General features: G+C 38.3%; 1 protein-coding gene across 3 annotated transcripts in view; it reads right to left on the bottom strand.

The window, feature by feature from the left end:
• Positions 1-10,171, bottom strand: part of GPBP1 (GC-rich promoter binding protein 1) — a gene marked incomplete at its 5' end in the record, with an annotated part of 46,982 nt that extends 36,811 nt beyond the window's left edge. For all 3 annotated transcript variants that reach the window (XM_079703797.1, XM_079703796.1, XM_079703795.1), the window contains one exon: positions 10,068-10,171. In XM_079703797.1, the coding sequence (XP_079559923.1) occupies positions 10,068-10,130 (63 nt within the window). The remainder of the gene's footprint in view (positions 1-10,067) is intronic.
• Between the last annotated feature and the right edge of the window lie 16,861 nt (positions 10,172-27,032).

Consider the following 27,032-nt stretch of genomic DNA (forward strand, 5'->3'; position numbering starts at 1 on the left):
CTGTCACCTGAAAAACTACAGACTAGCAGATTAAAAACATCTCTTTGGGGTCACACACTGTGGGAAGCTGCAGCTGTTGCTGAGGCAATCTGAGTCACTAATGTTGATTCAGTAAGGCTTGCTGTCTGATGAGAGTGAATGGCACTGAGAACGACTGAAATTACAATGCTGATCAAGTCTTTGGCACACCACCTAGATCCACCATCACACCAGACATGGAACACACCCACTATCATAGACTGGCTACAAAATAAAGGACTTTATCTTTCTGATGCAGAAGCCACCACTGCATGCCAACTTGTGACTCCTGCCAAAAGTTGGTCCATTTGTCTCACTGTGAAGAAGACCATATCACACGAGAACTACATCGAACCTTTGAGTACTTCATGGAGCTCTCAATGGAGTCTCACTACCACTGAAACTTTTTCAGGCTACACTGTTACTGCTGCAGTCTGATGGGCTAACTCTGGTCACACTATTGTGGCTCTTGAAATTAATTCATGTAATGTTTTTGGCATATTCCAGACCACTAACATTCCACTAACAGTACATCTTTTGTCAAAAAGGTCATCCCTGCAATGAGCCAATATTCAAAGTACTCAATGAACATTCCATATTCCCTATCCACAAGTACTGACAAGCATTTTAACACATCCCTCATTTCTTCTCACATCTTAGTAAGACAGTCTGGTCAATGAATGCAGCATAGCCAAGAAAGGATCATCTCCTCTTAGCCACTTCCTGGGTAATCATTAGGATGAAATAAGTGGAGAGTTATGAGATTATACAGACCTACATCAAAAATTCAAGATTCTGCCCTGATTATCTTGACATGATGTTTCTTTCTTTCCCCTAAGAACAACTGCAGGCCAGGCCACCCCTCAGGCTGATGGCCAACCAAAAAGGAATTCAAACAATCTGGTTTGGCCACCTGGATTCTCTTGTTGAACTGGCATGGTCCTACACATATAGACAATGACCATTTGCTTGTGTACACTTCTCACCAAGTCCCCACCATAGTGTCCAATGTAGACCAAGGTGAGGGTGAGACACCTTTATAATGGGTCTCTGAAAATCATTTTAAAATGCCCCTCTCCCAGTCACGTCCAGTTCCTCTAGATAAAAAAATCTGGGTGCGGGCTGCCCTGGTGGTGCAGTGGTTGAGAGTCCGCCTGCCGATGCAGGGGATGCGGGTTCGTGCCCTGGTCCGGGAAGATCCCACATGCTGCGGAGTGGCTGGGCCTGTGAGCCATGGCTGAGCCTGCACGTCCAGAGCCTGTGCTCTGCAGCGGGAGAGGCCACAACAGTGAGAGGCCCGCGTACCGCAAAAAAAAAAAAAAAAAAAAAAAAAAAAGGTAACCTTGCCATGGGCCAATATTCAAAGTACTCAATGGACATTCCATATTCCCTACCTGTACAACCTATTTCATTCTGACTAATAAAAATTCATATGATTCTCTTAACACTTAAGTGGTCTTAGGTTATGCCATGTATGGCAACTGAGGTTGCAACTAATGATGACACTGTCCATGTTTCTTAACCAAACCAGTGTAATAGTAATCCAAATCAAGTTTAACAACAAATTGGAGTGATCTGTGTCTCTTTGGACAAACTGGAGTGATCTGTGTCCCTCTGGGTGGTATGTTTGTAAAAGGGACGGGGGGTGGGGGAAGATAAGCCACAGAATGTCTTCTATTGAGGATAAATGTTGCTTTGGGGCCCATCTTATTGCCCCTATAACTGTAGGTAATAACACCAAACCTCAAGTCAGTTTCCCTTGAGTGGATTTGGGGGGTGGGGGGTGCATGCTGCGCAGCATGTGAGATCTTAGTTCCCTGACTGGGGATGGAACCTGCACCCCTGCAGTGGAAGCGTGGAGTCTTACCTTAACCACTGGACTGCCAGGGAAGTCCCTCCCTTGAATGGATTTTAATGGATATAACAGAGTGGTCTTAGACCATATACTGGTTGGCTGAAATAAATCATTTACTGGTCCCCCCACAAGTTATTCACAATTGGCTAAATCCTGGTCTCACTCACTGTGCTGCTTGGGACACTGGTAGTAGCCTTCATTAAATGCTGTGTAAGACAAATTAAATGGATTTGGTTCTAGCCTCTGTTTGTCAGGTTAATCAGAGTAGCTGAGTGAGTGGTACAACCATGTGAAAATTCAAATTTGGCCAAAAACATGTATGGCTGATGGGTGGACTATTGGGACAAGCAACCAATCATGGGCCCTGAGCATCCCTGCATGTTCTTATTGTATGCCAAGAATGCAAGGCCTTGACAGCTCTTTGTATGGCTCATTTCTCAGGGTTATGTTCTCAGAGAACATTGAGGAACAGGTAACGTCCTACTCTGAGACAAAGAGCAGACTTCTTATAAATGTGGTAGACTTCCCTCTCGGTGCAAGAACAGCATCCACCTGGGCCCCCTCCATGTCAACTCCCAGAGGTTTTAAGGGACATGAAGAACCAGTGCCACAATCATGCTGTACTGCTTGTTGTGCTAAAAGTAATAAAGCTCTCTGGGACTTCCCTGGTGGCGCAGTGGTTAAGAATACGCCTATCAGGCTTCCCTGGTGGCGCAGTGGTTGAGAGTCCGCCCGCCAATGCAGGGGACACGGGTTCGTGCCCCGGTCCGGGAGGATCCCACATGCCGTGGAGCGGCTGGGCCCATGAGCCATGGCCGCTGAGCCTGTGCTCCGCAACGGGAGAGGCCACAGCAGTGAGAGGCCCGTGTACTGCAAAAAAAAAAAAGAATACGCCTACCAATGCAGGGGACGTGGGTTTGAGCCCTGGTCCAGGAAGACCCCACATGCCGCGGAGCAACTAAGCCCGTGCACCACAACTACTGAGCCTGCACTCTAGAGTCCGCGAGCCATAACTACTGAGCCTGCACTCTAGAGCCCACGAGCCACAACTAGTGAGCCTGTGTGCCACAACTACTGAAGTTGTGGCACTATACGCACCTAGAACCCATACTCCGCAACAAGAGAAGCCACTGCAACAAGAAGCCTACACACCACAACAAAGAGTAGGCCCCACTTGCCACAACTACAGAAAGCCCACGCGCAGCAACGAAGACCCAATGCAACCAAAAATAAATAAATAAAAATAAATAAATAAAAAAATAAAGCTCTTTGTCTCTGACCCGGAAGTCTCAGGAAGTCTCACGTCTTTTGCCAGCATCCATGAAACAGTAACAGGCTACCTTGTTATAGTTACCTTGAAAGTAGGATAAAATTTCAGAGCCTTCACAGACTCTGACATATAGCCAGCACAATAAAATATGAATAAGAAACACAAGTAAGATGACTGAAAATGCAGAGAGAAAACTGATATTATTTGTGAATGAACGTTTTTCCACATTAAAAAATCCAAAAGACATTAGAGTAAAAACTACTGAAGGTTGCTAGAAACAATACTAACACAAAAGACAATATATCTGCAACAAAGACTTAATATGAAAGCTTTTTAAAACAGCATTTAAGATAGCAACAAGTACTACAGAGTACTTGAACATGTATCTAGTGAAATACATGGGAGACAAAAAAAGAACTATGTGGGGCTTCCCTGGTGGCGCAGTGGTTGAGAGTCCGCCTGCCGATGCAGGGGACACGGGTTCGTGCCCCGGTCCGGGAAGATCCCACATGCCGCGGAGTGGCTGGGCCCGTGAGCCATGGCCGCTGAGCCTGCGCGTCCGGAGCCTGTGCTCCTCAACGGGAGAGGCCACAGCAGTGAGAGGCCCGCGTACCCCCCAAAAAAAGAACTATGTGACTTTACTTAAAATATTAAAGATCTCTCTCTCACACACACACACACACACACACACACACACACACACTCCAAAACCAATCCTCCCCCAAAAGGCAACCCAAAAGAAATAACAAAGGATGTGAACAAGCAATTCAAAGAAATATAAGCCAATGTCCAAGAAACAGTGAAAATACATTTCACAACAAAGATTGGCAAAAATGTTAACTGATAATCTGACAAAGTTTTGGCAAGAGTACAAAGTAAAGACAATAGTTACGCACAGCATACAGGGGTATAAATCCGCATACCACATGGAAGAGGAATTTAGCAATATAGAACTAAATTCCGGCAATTTTTCTTTTAACTACAGGTTAGAGCCTTGCTATTCAAAGTGTGGTCCACAGACAAGCAGAATCAACAGCATTTTGAAGACTGTTAGGACTAGGACCCCATTAGAGACCTACTGAAATTAGAATCTGCATTTTAACAAAATTCCCAGGTTATTTTCATAGCCATTAATGTTTGAGAAGCAGAGGCCAAAAGAATTCTTATCCAGGACTTCCCTGGTGGCACAGTGGTTAAGAATCCACCTGCCAATGCAGGGGACACGGGTTCAAGCCCTGGTCCAGGAAGATCCCACGTGCTGCGGAGCAACTAAGCCCGTGCACCGCAACTACTGAGCCTGCAAGTCACAACTACTGAAGCCCGCGCGCCTAGAGCCCATAATCCGCAACAAGAGAAACCACCAGGGGCTTCCCTGGTGGCACAGTGGTTGAGAGTCCGCCTGCCGATGCAGGGGACATGGGTTCGTGCCCTGGTCCGGGAAGATCCCACATGCCGCAGAGCGGCTGGGCCCGTGAGCCGTGGCCGCTGAGCCTGCGCGTCCAGAGCCTGTGCTCCGCAACAGGAGAGGCCACAACAGTGAGAGGCCCGTGCACTGCAACAGAGTAGCCCCCACTCGACGCAACTAGGGAAAGCCCGTGCGCAGCAACAAAGAGCCAATGCAACAAACAAATAAACAAACAAAGAATTCTCATCCATATATACAAGGAGACAGTACATGAATAGTCATTACAGTTCTCTCTGGAGTAGCCTAAAGATATAAACAATCTCAAATTAATGAGACAAATGAAATGTGATACAGAGGCACAAAAAAGATTACTGTACAGAGCTTTAAGATAATTACAGCATATCTGCAGGTATCAACAGGGGAAAAAAATCTCGAAGATATAATGAATATAAAAACAGGGTGCAGGGCTTCTCTGGTGGCACAGTGGTTGAGAGTCCGCCTGCCGATGCAGGGGACACGGGTTCGTGCCCCGGTCCGGGAAGATCCCACATGCCGCGGAGCGGCTGGCCCCGTGAGCCACGGCCGCTGGGCCTGTGCGTCCGGAGCCTGTGCTCCACAACGGGAGAGGCCACCACAGTGAGAGGCCCGCGTACAAAAAAAAAAAAAAAAAAAAAAAAAAAAAAAAAAAAAAAAAACAGGGTGCAGACATGAATGATAATCGTTTATATAAATGTTTTTAAACATACAGAACAATACTATTTATTTTATTTATTTATTTATTTATTTATTTATTTATTTATTTTTGCTGTACGCGGGCCTCTCACTGTTGTGGCCTCTCCCGCTGCGGAGCACAGGCTCCAGATGCAAAGGCTTAGCAGCCATGGCTCACGGGCCTAGCCGCTCCGCAGCATGTGGGATCTTCCCGGACCGGGGCATGAACCCGTGTCCCTTGCAACGGCAGGCGGACTCTCAACTACTGCGCCACCAGGGAAGCCCTAAACATACAGAACAATACTATTTATTGATACTCACATACTTAGTAATAATATAAGAACATGCATCGAGAATACCTCTGGGGAAAAAATGAAGACAGAAAACAGACTGTGATGAAGTATACAGCAGACTTCAATTGTTTATTTCTAGAAGAGATACAGAACTAACATGACAAAATGTTAAGATGTGACTCTTGGATGGTTAAGTGTTCGTTTAATTATTCTTTATGCTTCTTTGTATGTTTAAATATTTTATTAGAACCATCCACATGGTTCTTTTAGAATTATCAAGACAAACACACTGGAGGGAAATATCTGCAGAATATACAGCAAACAAACCCCTCAATATGAAAAGAGGTATTACAAATAAATCACTAAGAAATAAATTACATGAATAAGCAAGTTCTTAGAAACAGTTCCTAACACAAAAATATGCTCAACCATAATAATGCAAATCAAAACAATGAAGTGCCATTTTTCATCCAATTTCACGAAGATGAAAAAAATGGGAAAACATCCAGTGTTGCCAAAACTGAAAAAACTGGTCCCCCCTTATAAAATTTTTATAGGATTATAAGTTGGTATAACCTTTTTGGAGAGCAATTAGGCACTATCTACCAAAATGTATAAATCTTCCAATTCGCTGATTCTGCTGCTAGGAATTTCCCCTACAAATATATAATCAAGAGATGCCCAGGCATTCCTGTGGCTTAATCCATTAATAAGTAACCAATTAATCTCTGTAAATTCACCCAATAGAAGATTACAGTTGACAGTTGAACAATGCAGGGGGTTGGGGTACCGACCCTCTGCGCAGTCAAAAATCCATGTATAACATTACAGTCGGCCCTCTGTATCCACAGGTCACACAGTACTACAGTACATATTTATTGGAAAAAAATCCAAGTACATGAACACAAATAAGTCAAACCCATATTGTTCAAGGGTCAACTGTACAAAGCCACTGAAGAGTTAGATACCCATGTACTAAGTATAGAAATATATTGGAGATGCTATCCTTGAAGGGAAGAAAAAAAAAAAGCAATTTCATTTGTTTATCCAAACCAGGATAAAAATATATTCTGGTGTATGCATAAAAATGTCCTGGTATTTCACTTCTAAAAATTGGTCTACTTAATAATCAAGAAAAGAAAGTTATTAAGCTGATTAATCTTCAAAGTCAGGCACACATGGGCTCCTATCCTAATTGTAGCATTTTGGGTCAGGTTACTTATCTCACTCAACCTCAGTTTCCTCATATGTAAGTGGGGAGAAGAAAACAGTACTTTACCTCTTATGATTTTTGTTAGCCTTCTTATAAAGTGTTTTACACAGTGACTGGTATGCAGTAATGACTCAAGAAACACTAGTTATTACATTTTAAATCTTTTTCTGAATTCTTTTTCAAAATATAGCACAATTTTCTGATTCCCAGGATACCTAAATCAAAAGTTAACAGAAACTACGTAGTAAACAAGAAGTTTCAATGAACTCAACTACAAGTCAGACTACATTTTCTCATCCTCTCTTAGCCTAAAGCACACATTTTCAAGGCAAACCGACACTGCTTACATTATTGAAGGAAAGTAATTACAATGTTACTTTTCAAACTGCAGGTCAGGGCCCATTATAAAGGACATGAGATTAGTAGCAATTTGCATTTTTTATTGGAATAAAAAAAACCAAAAGAGAAAGAACAACACAGGTAAATGACTTCTGTTTTAGTTATATCAATGTGCATTTAAAAACATTATGTAAAATTTCTTACTGGGTCCCAATCAATAGTTCAAAAGCCAATGCCCCACTTCATAGACATAAACAACCACATGCAGTTTAAAATTTCACCACATGATGGGGCTAAACTTCTGAACACCTCAGAAAACTGCTCAGGTGCAGTGCTGAAAATACTGCTACCCTTAACTCAAGTGCTCCTATCATCCCTTCAAATAACAAAGAAAAGACTTAACACTGAATTGAGGCAGGGTGGTGACGGGATGAACTGGGAGATTGGGATTGACATATATACACTAATATGTATAAAATAGGTAAGTAATAAGAACCTGCTGTATAAAAAAATAAAATAAAATTCAGAAAAAAAACCCGCTAAGTTGAAATAGAGAACCCAACAGTAATTTAAGTCTATCCTATTTATTCAGGGTAAGATTAAAGGGCTCTGGCAGAAAACAAGAGATTAATTATAACTGAGAATCCATGAACCGTGATTTTGAGAGATAAAAGCAGTATAAGAAGTCATTACTAAAAGTGTATACTTGTTTGTGTTCGTCAAAACCACTTTGGGTAAGGTCTAAGGAGATAGTTTAAAATACTGCTAGTTAAGAGTTCAAACTGATACTACTTTCTGCAGGTAATTTAAAATAAAATAGAATAACTGATCATTTAGAACAGGCAATCCCAAGTCTCAAAATCATCATCTTCATTCATGATCTATATAACCAGATCAAGAGTCTGGTTCTAGAAAGCAGTAAGGATTCAAGAGTCTGATTCTAGGGCTTCTCTGGTGGCACAATGGTTAAGAATCCACCTGCCAATGCAGGGGACACGGGTTCGAGCCCTGGTCCGGGAAGATCCCACATGCCGCAGAGCAACTAAGCCCAGGCACCACAACTACTGAGCCTGCACTCTGGAGCCCCTGAGCCACAACTACTGAGCCCACGTGCCACAACCACTGAGCCCGCGCGCCTGGAGCCCCTGCTCTGAAACAAGAGAAGCCACCACAATGAGAAGCCCACGTACCACAATGAAAAGTAGCTCCCGCTCGCCACAACTAGAGAAAGCCCGTGTGCAGCAACTAAGACCCAACACAGAAATAAATAAATAAATAAATAAATAAATAAATAAATAAATAAATAAATAAATAAATAAATAAATAAATAAACGGGCAAAGTGCATAAATAGACATTAAAAAAAAATGAAAACAAGTCTTATACTCATTTCAGAGAAAATGAACTAAAGAGAAAAGGGAAACAAAGGGAGGAGCAAGAAACTCATGCGTATCCAGGCTCTAAAGTAGGCCTGGAAAAAAATGAACCCAGGGAAAGCATAACTGAGAGCAGCCTGGGGGGTGGGGACATTAAAAAAAAAAAGAAAACAAGTCTTATACTAATTTCAGAGAAAATGAACTAAAGAGAAAAAGGAAACAAAGGGAGGAGCAAGAAACTCATATGTATCCAGGCTCTGAAGTAGGCCTGGAAAAAAATGAACCCAGGAAAAGCATAACTGAGAGCAGCCTGGGGGGTGGGGGGTGGGGGGTGGACACAAACAACAGCAGCAACAGCGAAGCAAATTTCAGAGACCTAAAAAGAAGAGGAAAGGGGGCAGAGTCTGTAACTAAGAAGTGATCTCAGTTACATCTCAGTAATAGTCTACATTTCCTAACAACTATGATCCATTTTATGTCTATGAAATGAAATGTTCAATCATTTTACGAAATTCCAAAATGAGTCCTATGGAAATATTACAGAATAGAAAATGCATCCTAGATTCTAGTCTAGGCTCACACTAATTACATGAAAACAGGCCAATTAACCTTCCAGAGAACCATCTGTATAAAATAAAGTCAGTTCACAAGATCATTAAGAGCCATCTTCAAACTTTAAAAATCCCCTGTCTAGGAAAATTCTCTCTCTCCAATGCAGCTTTTTCAATATATTATGATCTGACAAGTCCTTAATGGGGAACAACCTTCCAAATTGTAAAACTGTTCCTATAAGAGCTGTTTTAGTAAACTCTTCTATAAGAACTGCCTGTACCCCCAAAAGGTCCTAGATGAATGCCTTAGCATGGCAGAGCTTGATTAACAGGCAAGCAGATGATCAAGACCCCCTCTTGATTCCTTTGCACTATGGAAAAAACAAAGTGGAAGACAGCTATTGAGCCAGACAGATTGATTCTAATCAATTTCAAGGTCCCTCTTAGCATGCCTTATATAAGTGGATGACAATTTCAATGTCAAGCAAGTCTTATAACAAACTATGTCCTGTTTTGGTTATGTAAAATGAACATTTTTAAATTAGTGAGTCACTTGATACGTAACAACACTGCAAAGTTCTCAGAACTCCTAAAATTTGAGTAATATGCCATTCACAGTCTCATTTATTTGAAAAAGAAGTCTTCTGGTTATAAGAAAAGACTTCAAAAACTTCCGATTTTTTTAAAAAACATTATCTATAGGAAAGTAAGTAAAGCAAGTTATCAGAAGAATAGTATAGGAAAAGGTAAGATGCAAAAGTAATGTGCAATGTACTTACCTGGTTTGAATTTTAAAATGCAGAACTTTCAAAAAACAACTTTTGAAGTAAATGGTTTAGTATGTTGATGGTATATTGAAAATTGACTTCTTAAATAATAAAAACCAACAGATTAAATATAAAATAACTTAGAAAATAATATAAAAAGTATTTTACGACAAAAACATTAAGCTTTAGTTTAACTACATCTGTGTAGAACATGAACTAAACAGAGGCAGACAGAAAGACAAAAAGAAAAGAGAGATGCAAGAAAAAATACCTTTGTTGATGATGGTGGGGTAGGAAAATTAAGCCAGGCTGGAGCAAAGTCATGCTGCGCCATTTAGGTCCAGTCTCTCCAACTCAGCGAAACAAGGCTTCAACACCTCATGGCAAGTCCCTGTCGTATAAAAATAGAAGGTATTAGATCTATACAGCTCCTGGCCAAAATTATCTTCTTATACCTCCTTTAAATTACAATGATCTGACTACTACAAGATTTCAATTATAATGAAATTCTAGAAAAGGCAAAAATATAGTGACAGAAACTACATCAGCAGAGTGCAGGTGAAGAGCCTGGGGAGGACGGAAATGACTACAAAGTGAAGGAAGAAATTTTCAAGGGTAACTGAGTATTTATCCTAATTGTGGTGATGATTATACAAACTATACACTTGCTAAAACTCATCAAATTGTGCACTTAAAACTGGATAATTTTATTATAAACTATCTCAATGACACTTATTTTTTTAAATTACAATAGTCTTATCACAAAGATGAGTTATCAAGTGTCTCCTGACATGACACAATAGGATGTATGCAGCACTATCTATGTACACAGCACAAGTTATTCTTGCCGCCAACCCTTACAGAATCTGAAATCTGATTTAACTAACAATTTGCAGGAAATTCAACATAGAGAAACAAATTAAAGGACAAATGAAGGAAGTAATCCACCAAATGCAGATCACACGATGAGTTAAATGATCTGGTTTCTTCAACAAATAAATAGCTTTCATAGGCAGAGCAATCAAATACAACATGTGGCCCTTACATAAATCCTTACTCAACCAAGTTTAAAAAGTGAAAATTATGAAACAGTCAAAAATTTGAACATGAGCTGAATATTAAATGACTTTAAGAAATTACTAATCACTTTAGATGTGATGACTGTTAGTGCAATGCTGGTACAGTGGACCCTTAAAGAACAAGGTTTAGAACTGTGAGGGTCCACTTATACATGGATTTTTTTTTTTTCCACTAAATACATACTATAGCACTTCACGACCTGAGGTTGGTTGGATCCAAGGATGTGGAGCATCGGGTGTGGAGGGCCAACCGTAAAGATTTTCTGTATGGATGGACAGCACCCCAACCCCCACCCTGCTCAAGGGTCATCTGTAATAAAAGGACATATACAGAAGTCTTCGCAATTAAATCAATACATCTGGAATTTGCTTTAAAAAGAAAAAGGGAACGCTGAACACGGGTGTCACTGAAACAAGGTTGTCCATATGTTTATAAATGTTAGTAGAAGTCTCTCTACTTATACATATGTTTGAAAATTTCCATAATTAAAAGGTTTTTTAAAATTACAATCACCACAATGGGTATCCACTGCTCTTGCATTCTAAACTTAACTTTTTGGAAGCCTCTCTCAATTGCATCAATAAAAATTTCAAGTTGCCAGCCCAATCTAAACACAGTAAACTCATAGTTTTTTAAAATGAGGGAGAAGCCAACTGGGCAACTGTACTCATTTCAATATACAGCTTACATATTAGTCAATGAAGAAATCAAATTTTCTGAACATTAATGTCTAAGTTTACCAATAAATGTTTCATATTTACAACTACATAATAATCTCAAAAGTGGAACTTGAAAAAGCAAAATGATCAATACCATTGTTAGTCTTCCTTTTTCAAAATTCTTTCAAATATAAGTGCGTGCCATGGCAGAATTTGTCATACCAATTTCCTAAAATACTTTAAAAATTGTCAAGATACTACAGAAACATTCTACTTCTATCCCAAACTGTACTGGTTCATTACAAAAAAGGTTAAGGAAAAAAACCAAAAAAACAAAAAAAAAACCCTGATACAATTTACCAATACCAATAAAACACTTATGAAACAAATGCAATATTTTAAGACTGTACCTAAATCAAAATGAACTACACAAAAATTTGGACATTTTGACCTCTAATTCTACCACCACCATACATTATATTTTAAAGTCTTCTGAAATAAAAATGAAAACTCAAGTGTTTTAGGATGTATAAAAATTTTTATTATCTATTTTGACATGAAGCTAAATACTGTTTTGAGGTGTCTGTGATAGGATGTTACTTTTCCAACAACTTTTTAGAAACTTTTTGTTGGAAACTCTTAAAATTATAGGTCCAATAATTCAATGAGAATGAAAAATTATTTTTATAGCTTGTTCCAAATAAAAATTCACAAAAACTCCAAAGGACCTAAATAAAATAACGAATAATTTAAAGCTTTTTCATTTTATACAGCGTCTCATCCCAAATGATGGTTAAATGAGAAGTTATATTCTAAAACTTATACCTAGGAGGCAAACCACTACTACTGTCTCTGTTTCTGCAATGTCTTTATGAATTCTAATTTAAATCAAGTTCTTACAGAATAAAGCATGGATAGCTAATGGCATAGGTTTTCCTGTTCTGAAAAAAGGTAAAGAGCAATACTAGCTAATATTAGGACATTTATACAAGTATGTGAAAGGATCAGGATATGCTATCCCCAAAATATGCCAATTTGACATAAGAAAAATTTTGAGCTGAAGGCATGTGAGTTCCTGAAATCCCTTACCTACCTCAAAGCAGTGCCTCTCAAAAGAATTTATTAATCCCGTCCCCTGGAGCAACTCTAATCTTCTCCTTTTGGGAAACAAACAAACAAAAAATCCAGCACCACCACACCCAGACATTGCCACAAACTCCTAAGGACCCAGTTATCTATCTTTTCTCAAAAGTCATTTGCTTTTTCTATTAAGTATCCTTTTTCCCTGTGAAGATATAGAGATCCCAAATTCTACTCATCTCTTTGAGTTACTCATCTCTAAGTACTGCTAGGTGTGAGGACACACTAATAAACTTGTTTGTTTTCTCTTGTTAATCTGTCTTTCCTCAGTCTAATTTACAGGGCCCCAGCCAGAGAACCTAGAAAAGAAATTTTACCCCCTACACATATAAAAGCAAATTAAAGTTTAAAAGCTCCACCCTATCCACCTTTTTTTTTTCCTTTGAATTTTTGAATTTTATTTTTTATACAGCAGGTTCTTATTAGTTATCTATTTATACACATTAGTGTATATATGTCAATCCCAATCTGCCAATTCATCCCACCACCACCATCCCCGCCTCTCTCCCCCTCCATTTTCTTTTAACTGTGCTTTATGCCATCTGATTTCATTCCATCTTCCTTTCCCTATATGTTATAGGCTGAACTGTGTCCATTCCCCAGCCCCCCTGCCCAGAATTTCATCATGCTGAAACCTAACATACCTCAGAATGTAGAAAGAAAGAAGGAAAGAGAGAGAAAGAGGGAGGGAGGGAAAAATGCTGCCAGTATGAAAATCCTAATTTCTCATCTCACCCAATTTACTACTTGTTCACCACTGACAATAGAAATCCACCAGGGGAACACTGGTTCTGAAATAACCCAAATCTAAACTCTATACGTTCTAAGTGTACATGCTTGACTTTAAAAAAAAAAAAAAAAAAGACCACTAACTACTTAGAAGTCCCAAATATAGTTCTTTGAATTGAAAACTAATATACTTTGGCAAGAAATACACAAATAGATGGGACTTCCCGATTTCTGGTAATGTTTTACTTCTGAATCCACAAAATTTGTGCCAAAGAATGAGCATCAAACTTACATCTTTATAATGGTTTATATTTCAGATAAATAAGCTTTAAAAGTCATGAAGCCTATCAAAAACACCCCAAATCAACCAATGGCTAAAGCATTCTAACTAGAGGTAGAATATAGATTGCTGTTAAAAAAAGAACATGGGAGGACTTCCCTGGTGGTCCAGTGGTTAAGAATCTGCCTTCCAATGCAGGGGACTCAGGTTTGATCCCTGGTCGTGGAACTAAGATCCCACATGCTGCGGGGCAACTAAGCCCGCACACCGCAACTACTGAGCCTGTACCAGAACTAGAGAGCCCGCATGCCGCAACAAAAGATCCCACATGCCGCAACTAAGACCCGACGCAGCCAAAAATAAATAAATAAATAAATAAATTTTTAATAAAGAAAAAGAGAACATGGGCTTCAGAGTCCAACAGGCCTGGACTCAAATCAGCTCAACCAGTTACTAGGCTGAGTCTCAGCTTCCTCTCTTCATTAAAATTAAGATAACTACTACTTACTTACCTTATAAAATTCATCCTGAAAACGTTAAAGTTATTTTTTTTAAAAAAAGAAAAAAACTAGTACCCTTCCCCACCATAATGGTTTTATAGCAACCCTTGAATAAGGTTAAGTTTTTCCAACATTAAACAGCTAACATTCCTTCATTAGGAAGGCAAGAACCAGAAGACCACTATTCATAGTCATCTTTAGTTCTCTTATTGGTAAACCTGTGGAATACTCCTTTAGTAAGCTTAGTTTAATACATTAACAGATTTCCTTTAAAAAGTAGTCTTCTTCCCAATTCAGGCCTAAAGCCATTATACAGGGCAGAGCAAAGGAGCCAAGGGTCTAAAACTAAGTGTTAGAGCCAGAGTAGGGATGACAGGGTATTAACACATGGAACTGGCCCAGCACAGTATGTCAGCATCAAAGCAGAGCAACAAAGGACATCCATGAAGAAGGGACAACCAAGGATGGGGCAGTGAGCCCAAAGAGAGTGAGGAAGGCATCCATGCAGTAGAAAGGAAGCAGCTAGAATAAGGAGTTATAAGACTAAGCAGGGAGAGAAGGGTATCCACATGGAAGTGGCAGCTGGGGCTACAATAAAAAATTGGTTATATACAAGGAAAATGATCAAATAAATATATTCAGAATGATGAAAGCTAATAAGTTTCATACTGTTAAAGATGGTAATTAATAATGGAAAGGATGAAAACTAGAGTGAATGATGTGTTGTTGTATGATTAACACAAGTCACGTATTAATAAAATACTAATATTCATATATATCATAAAGATAAATATTTCTGGTTTTGTGTGTGTGTGTGTGTGTGTGTGTGTGTGTGTATCCCTCCTCTCCCCCAGCTCTGCACACTGAACGGGCCAGGCCTAAGCATAGTGACACTCCAATAGCAACAAGCATACTTAACATCCAGGTCTTGTCTTCTAAAAACCATTTTCCGATAAAAGAAACCAGGGCTTTTTTGAGAAATGAACAGCTGACTCCGGGGCTAGGAAAAGATGACAAAGCAAGTCTGGAATATTTTTTTGTGGCAAAAACCAAGGAAGTGTCCAAATAATGACTAGGAAATATCAAAAGGACACAGAAACCAGCTTGAGTGAGCTCCCATTGGTCAAATCAGAGACAATTTGAGCATTAAAAATGAGAAAATATATGGGAAGGACATCAACACAAATGGTGAAATACAGAACTCCAAGAGCCTACCCCTCCACACAAACACCAAAAACTCAAGCAAGATCTGTCAGAACCAACTTTATCAGAACTCTGAACAAGTCTAAGGTTTACAACAATTAGGGCAGCACTGAATCAAGAAAATGGAAACTTTAAAATGATAGTAAAGCTTTATGGCATTTTCACTTGCCCTTGACCCACATCTTCTCCGGGGCACAATGGAGGTTTTGAAGACCCAGTGTAGGACTCTGGTCTCTGGTTCCAGAGTGAGCAGAGCAGACCTTATTCTCACAGAATTATGTTTGTCTGTGTAAACCTGTCTGGGGGCTACGTGAGGACCGAGGACAGGCACTTGCCTTTGTTTTGCCTAACAGGAAAGGAAAATGTGTCAAGCAGAGAGCAATCCTCCAAAACACTGTAAGGCAAATGCAGAGCCCCCTGCCAAGGACAGAGGTTTACAATTCAGTGAACAATAGCACACCCAAAGCCTGGGAGAAGAGGCTGAGAGGGAATTGGGTGGAGGGTGGGGGAGAGTTATGGCATTGCAACAAACTCCCTCATGCCCTATAAGGGAAATGAGAAAACCACACCAACACTCAGGGCAAGACTCATGCTCAGAAAAAAAACCTGAGAAGGTCCTAAGCTTTCATCCCTGGCTGATCATTAGGTTCAGCAAAACCAGTACATGAAGGCTAAGACAGTTATAAACAGTGTGTAAAGAAATGCCCTAACACAGATCCAGTAAGAAAAAAGTGGGAGAGTTCTTATTTTTTTCCTTTCCCTTTATTTTTATTCCCTTTTGGCTCCAGGCATGCATCTGCAACAAAACACTAGCTGACAAGGTAAAGATGGCTCTTGTTTGAAGAGCTCGGAGAACAGCAGTATCCATGGACAGCTGAACTAAAACTGCTATTGTATTGCACTGAAACTACTTTTTGTAACCACTGAACCTTTAGTAAAGCCTTACTAAAGGCTGCAACCTGTCTCAGATGTGCTGTGAGCACCAAGATGGTTTCTGGCTTGGCCCATGTGTGAAGGATTTGCAACCTTTAGACAAAATAATATATTGACCCTGATAACTTTTATATTTTGTTCATCATGGATTTTTTTGCATTAATTTAAATTTCATTAAAATGTTATTTACCTCAAACAACAACAAAACACTAGGTGATCGCAATCTAAGGGACAGAGACTTCAGAAACTAACCACCACAAAGAATAAAGACTTTCAGAAATAGTTTAGATAAGTCACTAAATGAACACAAAACCACAATCCACAGCAAGCAACCCTCAAGCATGGGGAGAAAAAAACATTTGATTCCTAAAGTCTCCAAATTACAATATTCAAAATGTTCGATTTTCTAACAAAAATTACAAAGCGTGCAAAGAAACAATAAAGTATGGCCCACTGTGGGGGGGGGGGAACGTGGAGGGGAGGTTGTGATATTAGCAGACACTGTCCCCGATGATGAAGAGACATTAACGGTCTTAAATACAAAGAGCTAAAGGATAAAGGAAACCAGGAGAACAATGTCTCAACAAATAGAATATCAATAAAGAGACTGGAATTACAGCAAAGAACCAAACAAATTCTGGAGCCAAAAAGTATAATAACTGAAATGAAAATTTCACTAGACAGTTTCCACAGCAGATCTGAGCCGGCAAAAAGAAGAATCAGAGAACTTGAAGAGGTCAATTAAAATTATCAGTCTAAGGAGCTGGAAGAAAAAAAAGAAAACTGAACAAAGCCAAAAAGACCTGTGGGACACCATCAAGCATACCAACATACAGATAATGAAAGTTTCAGAAGCAGAGAAAAGGAGGGGGGTAGAAAAAGTCCCTGAAGAAATAATGCCTAAACACTTATCAAATTAACTAAAGACACAGAATATACATATCCAAGAAGCTAACCAAACTCCAAGAAAGATAAACACAAAAAGATTCACACCAAGACACATAACCAAGCTGTCAAAAGCAGAGAATCTGCAAAGCAGGGAGCCAAAGGCAACTGGTGGCATAAAAGGGATCCTCAATCAATAATAGGCCACATTGTAATGAACAAAGACCTACTATATATAGCACAGGGAACTATACTCAATATTTTGTAATAACCTAAAAGGGAAAGAAACTGAAAAGGGATATGTATATGTATGTATACTGAATCACTATGCTGTACACCTGAAACTAACGTGACATTGTATACCAACTGTACTTCAATTTTTTTAAATTTTTAAATAATAATAATGCCACATTAACAAAATGAAGGAAAAATACCATATGATCATCTCAGCTGCTGCAGACAGGCACTGGACAGAATCTAACACCCTTTCATGATAAAAACACTCAACCTGATAAAGAACATCTATGAAAAAAACACAGCTAGGGCTTCCCTGGTGGCGCAGTGGTTGAGAGTCCGCCTGCCGATGCAGGGGACACGGGTTCGTGCCCCGGTCCGGGAAGATCCCACATGCCGCGGAGTGGCTGGGCCCGTGAGCCATGGCCGCTGAGCCTGTGCGTCCGGAGCCTGTGCTCCGCAACGGAAGAGGCCACAACGGTGAGAGGCCCGCATACCGCAAAAAAAAAAAAAAAAAAAACACAGCTAACATCATACTCAACACAACTTGTGTATGTATTCAATGGAAAAAGACACGTTCTGTTAGGATTAACCATGAAAACATGTTAAGAAAAAGAAGCCAGACACATCCAGAAGCCAGATCACATGTTGCAAAATCCCAGTTTTTATGAAATATCCAGGACAGACAAATCCATAGAGACAAGAAGCAGAGACAACCAGGGACTGTTGGGAGGGAGGAACGAATGGGTACTGGTTGCTAAATGGATACAGATCTTTCTTTTGGGGTGATGAAAATGTTCTGGAACTTGGTAAAGCTGGTGGTTTCACATCATTGTGAATGTACTAAATGTCAGTGAATTATACGTTTTAAAATGGTCAATTTCATGTAATGTGACTTTTGCCTCAAAAATAAATCAAAGTGCCGTATTACAACCCCTTGAATAAAACATATGAATCCAGAGAGATGAATACATACACTGAAAAATTTTAGGAGGAAGAGGTTATTTATACAATTTCTAAGAACCTCAAAAAAAGAAAAGTTACTACAGTTTTGCAGTGAAATGGCCTGGCAAATAGCCTGGGAAATCCTTAATCAACATATCAAAGTGAATCATCAGTAACAGAACAAACTGAAATTGCGTGCCAATGAGCAAAACAGAGCACCACTTCACTTTTATAATATCCTAACCAAAGATAAAGAAGCACAACCTGTCTCAACAGGACAAAAGCTAACTTGAGAGACATTACATGTACTAAAACAACTGGCCCATAATCTTCAAGAATCAGGTTATGCAAGTCAAGAAAAATCATTTTTTAAAAATGATGACGCTGTGACATGTTTATTCTATAATTTTATGAGTCATGTTTTTAACTTTTGAAAAGTATACTTTGACATTTCATTCCATTCAGTTTTGTTTGCTTCACTACTGCAATACCATTAATAAAGTTTTATTAATATTTAGTAAGCACTAGGTAATTTCCAGACTTCCCTAATAAAAAGTAAGAGGCCCCTCCCCTATGGAGTCTGATTCAACAGGTCTTAAGCAAGGCCTAGAATTCTGTTCTTAAACAAGCACTTAAAGTAATGATCATCAGGAAAAGATGGTAAATACTGTAATAATTATTTACCAAGAAGAAAAAAAATCCTTGCCTATGGAACATGACCTCTAAAGGAAGCAAAATAATCTATTACTTTACTATTTTTTGCAGTTTTGGTCATGACACAGTGTCCAATATCTTCTGTTATCAAACTCAAAATTACAGATTAGACTCTCTCAAATATAAAACAGCATTAGCAAATTTCACAAGAAATCTAGACTATTAGAAATTTCCATCCTTTAAGAAGTTTCGTATTATTAATGCTTGCTTTAACCTGGAATTTTGTTAGACCCCCTTATCCCCCTCAGCTTACCTCATCAAGTTGTTCGGAACATTTCTGTTTTACTTACATGAAAAAAAAATCATAAAAAAAACAGAAGAGGAATGTTATGAGAATTGTTATTATTTGTTAAATTGCTACATATGAAAATTGCTACTTTCACCCCCACAAAAAAGAATTTTAAGGAGAAAAACACATTACTGGAAACAGCATGCTTTCAATTCTCAAGTTTTTAGGTATAATACACAAAATGTAACTGAAGTACTCCAAAACTTATAATGAGCTGACTTAATTTTCATATAAAATGCACCACTACAAAAAAATAAGCCTTACTCTATAAACAAATTTTTACTCATTGAGCTTCTCTTTCCCTCACAAAACTAAACGGTTTAAGTCATCCCTGAATGAGATTTTTTTTTAAAGGTTGGTAAAGGTAAACTTTAATTCAGAATTATACTGCAAACACTATGGACTAAATGGCATAAAATTTAATTCAAATCAACTCATTTACTAAACAGCCAATGTAAGCAAAAACAAGTACTAAACACTGAATATACAAGGGCAGTTTTCCTTCTAACAGCTAACAAGCTAACAACTGGAAAACAAGGTTGCTGCTTCAAATCCTTTATCAGAAAAGGTATAAGCAAATTATTTATCTGAAGTATTTAACAGTAAGAAAAGTGCCAACATCATCAGGGTTCAAAGAGAGTAAACATATACACTTAAAAAAATATATATGCTGGGATCAGCTTAGATATGTTCTCTGAAAAGTGGGCAGAATCAGAAGAGATAAATAATTTACAGTAATTCAGTAATATGAACTCAGATTCTTCTGCCTCAAAAGCCATGTTCTTTGTTCACTACCAGTATATTTCTCAAACTTTCCCACAGAAGTTACTTAAAGCTAATAACAAGTCCATTCTCCTGCCCCACCAAAATGTATTTTCAGAAAGTAATCAAAATAACTCATCCTCAAGTCCTATTTTTTTACAAACTTATAAAATTTCTGCATTATACTATAATATATCCATGTATGTTTTAATACAAAAATTTTTAAGTTATTACCATCAAGTAAAATAACCTTGCAGCAAGAGATGACTGGTTTACCCTATGTGTTTCTTAAACCATGTGTTTGAGAAAACACTGCTATAACAATGTAAAATTCCAGCGATGACTTAGTTCAGCTGGAATATCAACATGAACAAAAAAGAACGTAAGTATATATGACTACTGTTAAAAAAAAAAAAATCTTGGATACAACTGATAATGTCTCATATAATGTAGAATTGGATTTTTTTAAAACCAGGATATTATATACTACAATCAAGAAACTTCTAAATTACCGTCCCTTAAGATTCAAAGATAGTCTTTCTTATTTAATATGTTCAAACTTATTTTATTTAGCCCAAGACACAAAACCATAATGCTTAATGTTTTATTTCAATTAAGCAGAAAACAAAATTACCCTCTCCGGCACTGATGCAGGAAGGAAATGGAATTTATCACTGTTTCTCCCCACCTGCCCCCACACCTTGGCCAGTAACATAATTCTAAAAAATAAAAAATCTGAAGCAATCAGTCACTCTGTGTGAAGAATTTAGAGTAAGCATGGAATATCTCTGAACAGGTCTCTTAAAACTATTGGGGGCTTCCTTTCTAAATGGTACTAAACCATTCTGCTACAAATATATCTGAACTAATGAATCTAGTCACTATACTCTCAACACATCAAGCCAGTAATGAACAGGTCAACCAAACACCACTTAATATGCCAGGTATATCTAAAGCCGAGTAGAGAAAATACTCTGGGGAAAGTAAGCAGCGTGCTTTGAACAGCACACAGGAATAAGAAATCTGAACTACATTCAGCAGGCAAGGGAAGTACTCAGAAGTTTTAAAGTTGCAATTACATGTCTGGAAATGTGCTTTCAGAAAATAAATCTGGTAGCTTGTTGTAAAATAAAGGGGGTGGGGAGGATTGAGTAAATCACCTGGAGAGGAAAATATTAAAATCTAGAACTTTAGTTCCCATTACCACCATTCATAACAAATGTTTTCAAAAGTTTCGTTAATTTTTTAAAGGACTATTTATGAGTTCAATTCCAATGGAAAAGAGCTTCCCTCAACTTTCTAAAAACGACAATATAAAAGCCAAACTCAAAGCTCTCTTATAAAAAATGGAAGTAAAGAGAGCAAGAGTAAGGGAGTAGTACAGGCAATTCAGTAAAGTTGGAACACTCCTTCACACCATACACAAAGATAAACTCAAAATGGCTTATAGACTTAAATGTAAGACATAAAACTCCTAGAAAAGAACATAGGCAAAACATTCTGACATAAATTGTACCAATATTTTCTTAGATCAGTCTCCAAGGCAATAGAAATAAAAGCAAAAATAAACAAATGGGACCTAATCAAACTTATAAGCTTCTGCATAGCAAAGGAAACCCTAAAGGCAACCTACGGACTGGGAGAAAATATTTGCAAACAATGTGACCAACAAGAGCTTAATTTCCAAAATATACAAATAGCTCACACAACTCAATAACAAAAAAAACCAAACAACCCAAACAAAAAATGGGCAGAAGACCTAAATAGGTTTTTCTCCAAAGAAGATATACGAACAGCCAACAGGCACATGAAAAGATGCTCAATATCATTAAGTGTTAGGAGAAATGCAAATGAAAACTACAATGAGGTATCACCTCATCTGATCAGAATGGCCATCATCAGAGTGTCTACAAATAATAAATGCTGGAGAGGGTATGGAGAAAAGTGAACCCTCCTACACTGATGCTGGGAATGTAAATTGGTGCAGCCACTGTGGAAACAGGATGGAGGTTCCTTTAAAAACTAAAAAGAGTTACCATATGATCCAGCAATCCTTCTCCTGGGCATATATCCAGAAAACACGAACACTCTAATTCGAAAAGGTACATGCACCCCAATGTTCATAGGAGCACTATTTACAATAGTCAGGACATGGAAGCAACCTAAACGTCCATCAACAGATGAAAGGATAAAGGAGATGCGCGCACGCGCGCACACACATACACAATGGAATATTACTCAGCCATAAGAAAGAATGAAATAATGCCATTTGCAGCAACGTGGTTGGACCTGGAGATTATCATACTAAGTGATGTAAGTCAGAGAATGACAAATATTATATCACTTATATGTAGAATCTAAAAAAACAGTACAAATGAACTTATTACATAACAGAAACAGACTCACATAGAAAACAAACTTACGGTTACCAAAGGCAGGTGGGGAGGGATAAATTGGGAGTATGGGATTAACAGATGCACAACACCATATATAAAACAGATAAACAACAAGGATGTAAACAACTACACTTCAATTAAAGAAAAATTCAAAAAAATAAAAATATAAATAAGGGGGTAGTAACAATGGATATGGAGTGGGGAAAAAACGGCAGAGAGAGGAAGACTGCAGAAATCTACAGGTGGGTGATGGTAGATGACTGGATGTGGAGAGCTAAGGAGGCTGAGAAACCAAAGATGAAAAACATTTCAAAGTTAGGAAATGAGGGGGACACAAAGAAGATTTGGGGATGCTAGTAAATGGTGTTAACACTGTGTGTTCATTTTGTGAGAATTTATCAAGCTGTATACTTAAAATTTGTGCACATTAGTGCATGTGTGTTACAATTAATAAAACATTCAAATGCAAACGTTTTTTGAACAGAAAACCAGGAACAAAGTTCCCAAGAACTATTTGGTAACTTGGAGTGAATCACTGAAGGTCAGTGATTTAACCATTCGTGCCTAGGTACTAGAACCTCTGTAAAAACCCTAAAGGAAGGGGTACAGAGAGCTTCCGGGTTGTGGTACACCCCAAACTCCACAGGGACCCTTCCAGACCTCACCCTATGTACCTCTTCATTTGGCTGTTCAGTCGTGCCCTCTAGCATATCCTTTAGAATAAACCAGTAACAGTGGTGTTTCCTTGCATTCTGTAAACCACTACAGCAAAATATGGAACCTAAGGATGGAAGAGGGTTTTGCGGGCATGGGAATCTCCAATTTGCAGCCAGATCAGACAGAAGTGTGGGTAACCTGGGAATCTTCTACTTGAGGTTGGTATCTGAATTGAGGGCAGAAGGGCAGTCCTATGGGACTGAGCCCTTAACCTGCAGGGTCTATACTAAAGGGTCTATAGTAACTCCAGGTAATTCGTGTCAGAAAATCCTAACTGAATTCAACTGTAGAACACCCAGTTAAGTGTGTCCACAAAAAACTGGAGAACTGCTTGCTGCCTGGTATATGAATGCACACAAGAGTATCTAACTATCATTCAAAAAAAAAAAAAAAAAAAAAAGGAGTCGGGGTAGATTCTCCAAATAAAGAGCTAACATGAGCGCTGACACCACAAAGATATTTGGCTTTTCAAAGTCTTTCAACATAACATTCAATAAACACTGCTCACATACACCAAAGTCCCAAACAGTTTTTTATCACCTCATTCTTGAATATGAAATAATAATCAAACATTTTAAGGAAATGGCAATAGGAAAGAGACCACTAAAAACCACGAACACAAAGGAAACAAATAATTCAAGAAATAACTAGCAAAATGGAATTTTCAGAACCCCAAAGATAAAGAGCAACTTTGGGAGAGATAAAAAGAGAACACTCCTGTAAAGGAAGGAAAAAATCAGAATGCATCAAAATTCTTAAAGATCTCCTGCTATAACACAACAAAATAGCAATCAAAGTGCTGAGGGAAAAAGTATTTTGAATCATGAAAGCTATACCCAAAATATCAAGTGTGAGGCAGATAAATACATTCTCAAACAGTTCCTAACAGCCAGGAGGAAAGAGAAAGACCAGTGGGACTTCCTGGCGACCTAGCCATTAAGACTCTGCGCTTCCACTGCAGGGACTGTAGGTTCAACCCCTGGTCAGGGCACTAAGATCCCACATGCTGCATGGTGCGGCCAAAAGAAAAAAGAAAGAAAAAGACCAGTGACCAACATTTTCTAGTCAGTCCATAAAAAAATTAACTATTAAACAGGAAAAGATGCCCTGCTATTCTCGTAACAAGAGAAGTACAAATTAAAATACTGGAACTACTCACCTACCAAACTTGCAAAAATCTTTGTTAGGGTGGGTCCAGAAAAGCTTGTAGTCTAGAGTTAATTTTTGTCCCCCTAATTGGAGCTAATCCTTTTGAAGACTTTGCCTATACTCCATTTACTGCCTGTGCTCCATCTATTAGGTGGTCTTTCCACTGAGGCTGATGGAAACAAAGACTTTTCCTGGTCCTATGTAAATCTTTGGAATTGTTTCACCTACTCCTTTCTGGTGGTTCTATTCCCTGGCTTCAGTCACTTCCAAACGCGCATGTGCAAGTCAGTCCTAAGTCAAAGCCTTGAGTGGACCCTTTTGAGTTCTCTCTCCTACCAAGTTACCTATTATAATACTTTGCCCCACAAATTCTACCTACTTTGACCTTTTCAAATTTTCAGTTGTCTCCTTAACTTTTAGTTAAGACCACCAGACTATGTTTGAATTCACCCTCCCTGTGCTGAAACCTATTAATTTTCTTCAAGCAATGAGTTGGGGCATTTATAACATTGACCACCTCCCGTCAACCAATATCTAAAAGCCTGTTTCATACACTTTGCCTGGCTTTTTAGATTTCTCAGATGAGTGGGTAAAGCTGGTTATCTGGTTGCCTGTTAGTCCATCACAGCCAGAAGTAAAAGTCTGCATGCCAATTCAATTTTTTTTTAATTTTTCACCAGAAACGTGTCTATTTTATTTTATTTTTAATATTTATTTATTTATTTGGCTGCGCCGGGTCTTCATTGCGGCATGCGGGATCTAGTTCCCTGACCAGGGATCAAACCCGGGCCCCCTGCATTAGGAGCACGGAGTCTTAACCACTGGACCACCAGGGAAGTCCCTGCCAACTCAATTTTAACACTACAGGATTTTCACTAAATTGAATGTTTTACCTGTATAAATTTTCTCATGGAATTTTTCTTGAAAGGATTCAACTAATTCCAATTTAACTGTTTCCCAAAGCAAAGTCCAACAACAAAATCTAGCACTCAACAAAATGAAATTCGTAATTTTCAGCATTCAATCAAAAATGATCAGTCATGCAAAAAGGGGGGAGCTGCAGGAAAATGCTACCAATAACAAGAAAATAAATCTATCTTTATAGAAAGATATCCAGAAATGATGGATATGATGGAATTAGCAGACAAGGACATTAAACCAACTATATGTTTAAGGAAAGGGAAAATAGGAACACAAAGGAAAAACAGAAGCTATAGAAGATACTTCTAAAGATTAAAAAAAAAGTAATATCTGAAATGAAAAACATTGAATAGGATTAACGGCAGATTAGACAACGCAGAAGAAAATGATCAGTAAGTGTACTGCTACGGTAGCGTTCAAACTAAAAAGCATCAAAGGAGACAAAGACAGACACTTTATAACTGAAATGTACGTTTAGCAAGATAATTCTAATATTTGTGCACCCAATAACAATGAAACACTTTTATAAACCAGAAAATACAGGTGATACAAGAAAAACATAGAAGACTTGAACACACCTTGCTCAGTCCCATAAAAATCTTATGGATAAAAAATTAGTAAGAGTATAGAATATTTAAACCATACTCATTTAGGTGTTCACAGATTTTATATATCAAATACTAAACCCCCAAATACAGAAAGTATATCTTCTTCAAGCACCCATCTTAGGTCACCAAAAAATCTTTAATAAATTTCAAACATACCTACAAACAGCATTATCTGACCATAATTCAATGAAACTAAAAATAACAAGATCAAAACAACAAAAAGACTCTTCTACATGTAATTTTAAAACAAAGTAAGTGAAAAGAAGCAAATTCACAAAACCAATAGTTAACAAACTGGAAAAGCTGAAGAACTACAAATAAATCCCAAAACTGTTCCGGGTGGGGGGGCGGGGAGATCAATTGAGAAGCTACTAGAAGATAAAATCAAAAATGACAAAAAATCATAAGAAATCATCTGAACGACTCTATGTAAAGTTGAAAATATAGAAATGGACAATTTTTAGAAAAATACAATTTACTAAAAATATCCCCAGTAAAGAGAAAACCTAAACAAATTACCATGAAAGCGTTCCATTACAAAAAAAAAGTCCAAAAGTGTCCTTGAGAACCAAGATTCTAAGCACTGAAGGAAGGAAATACACGTGGTAAGACAGAAGGCAATAAATAAAAACCCTGTGGTCCTAAAATACAATTGGAAGTATCAGTATGAACTTGTGCAGTACTGTAGGGTAAATATACATTAAGACTGGCTTAGAATTTAAATTCTACTTTAAATATCAAGCATTCAAAATTTAATTCAATGCAATAAAGCAACTATCACTTTTAAAACTCTTCCATCCATGGATGAATGGATAAAGAAGCTGTGGTACACGCTAAAAAAAAAAAAGGAAACCCTGCCATTTGCGACAACACGGGTAGACTTTGAAGGCATTATGCTAAGTAAAATAAGTCAAAGAAAAACAAATACTGTATGATCTTACTTATATGTGGAATCCAAAAAAAAAAAAACCAAACTCAAAGAAAGAGATCAGATTTGTGGTTACAGAGGTGGACTGAGGAGGCCAATGGATAAGGGTGACCAAAAGGTACAAACTTCCAGGGCTTCCCTGGTGGCGCAGTGGTTGAGAGTCC

This window comes from Hyperoodon ampullatus (assembly GCF_949752795.1).
Source record: "Hyperoodon ampullatus genome assembly, chromosome: 4".
NCBI classification, from domain to species: domain Eukaryota; kingdom Metazoa; phylum Chordata; class Mammalia; order Artiodactyla; family Ziphiidae; genus Hyperoodon; species Hyperoodon ampullatus.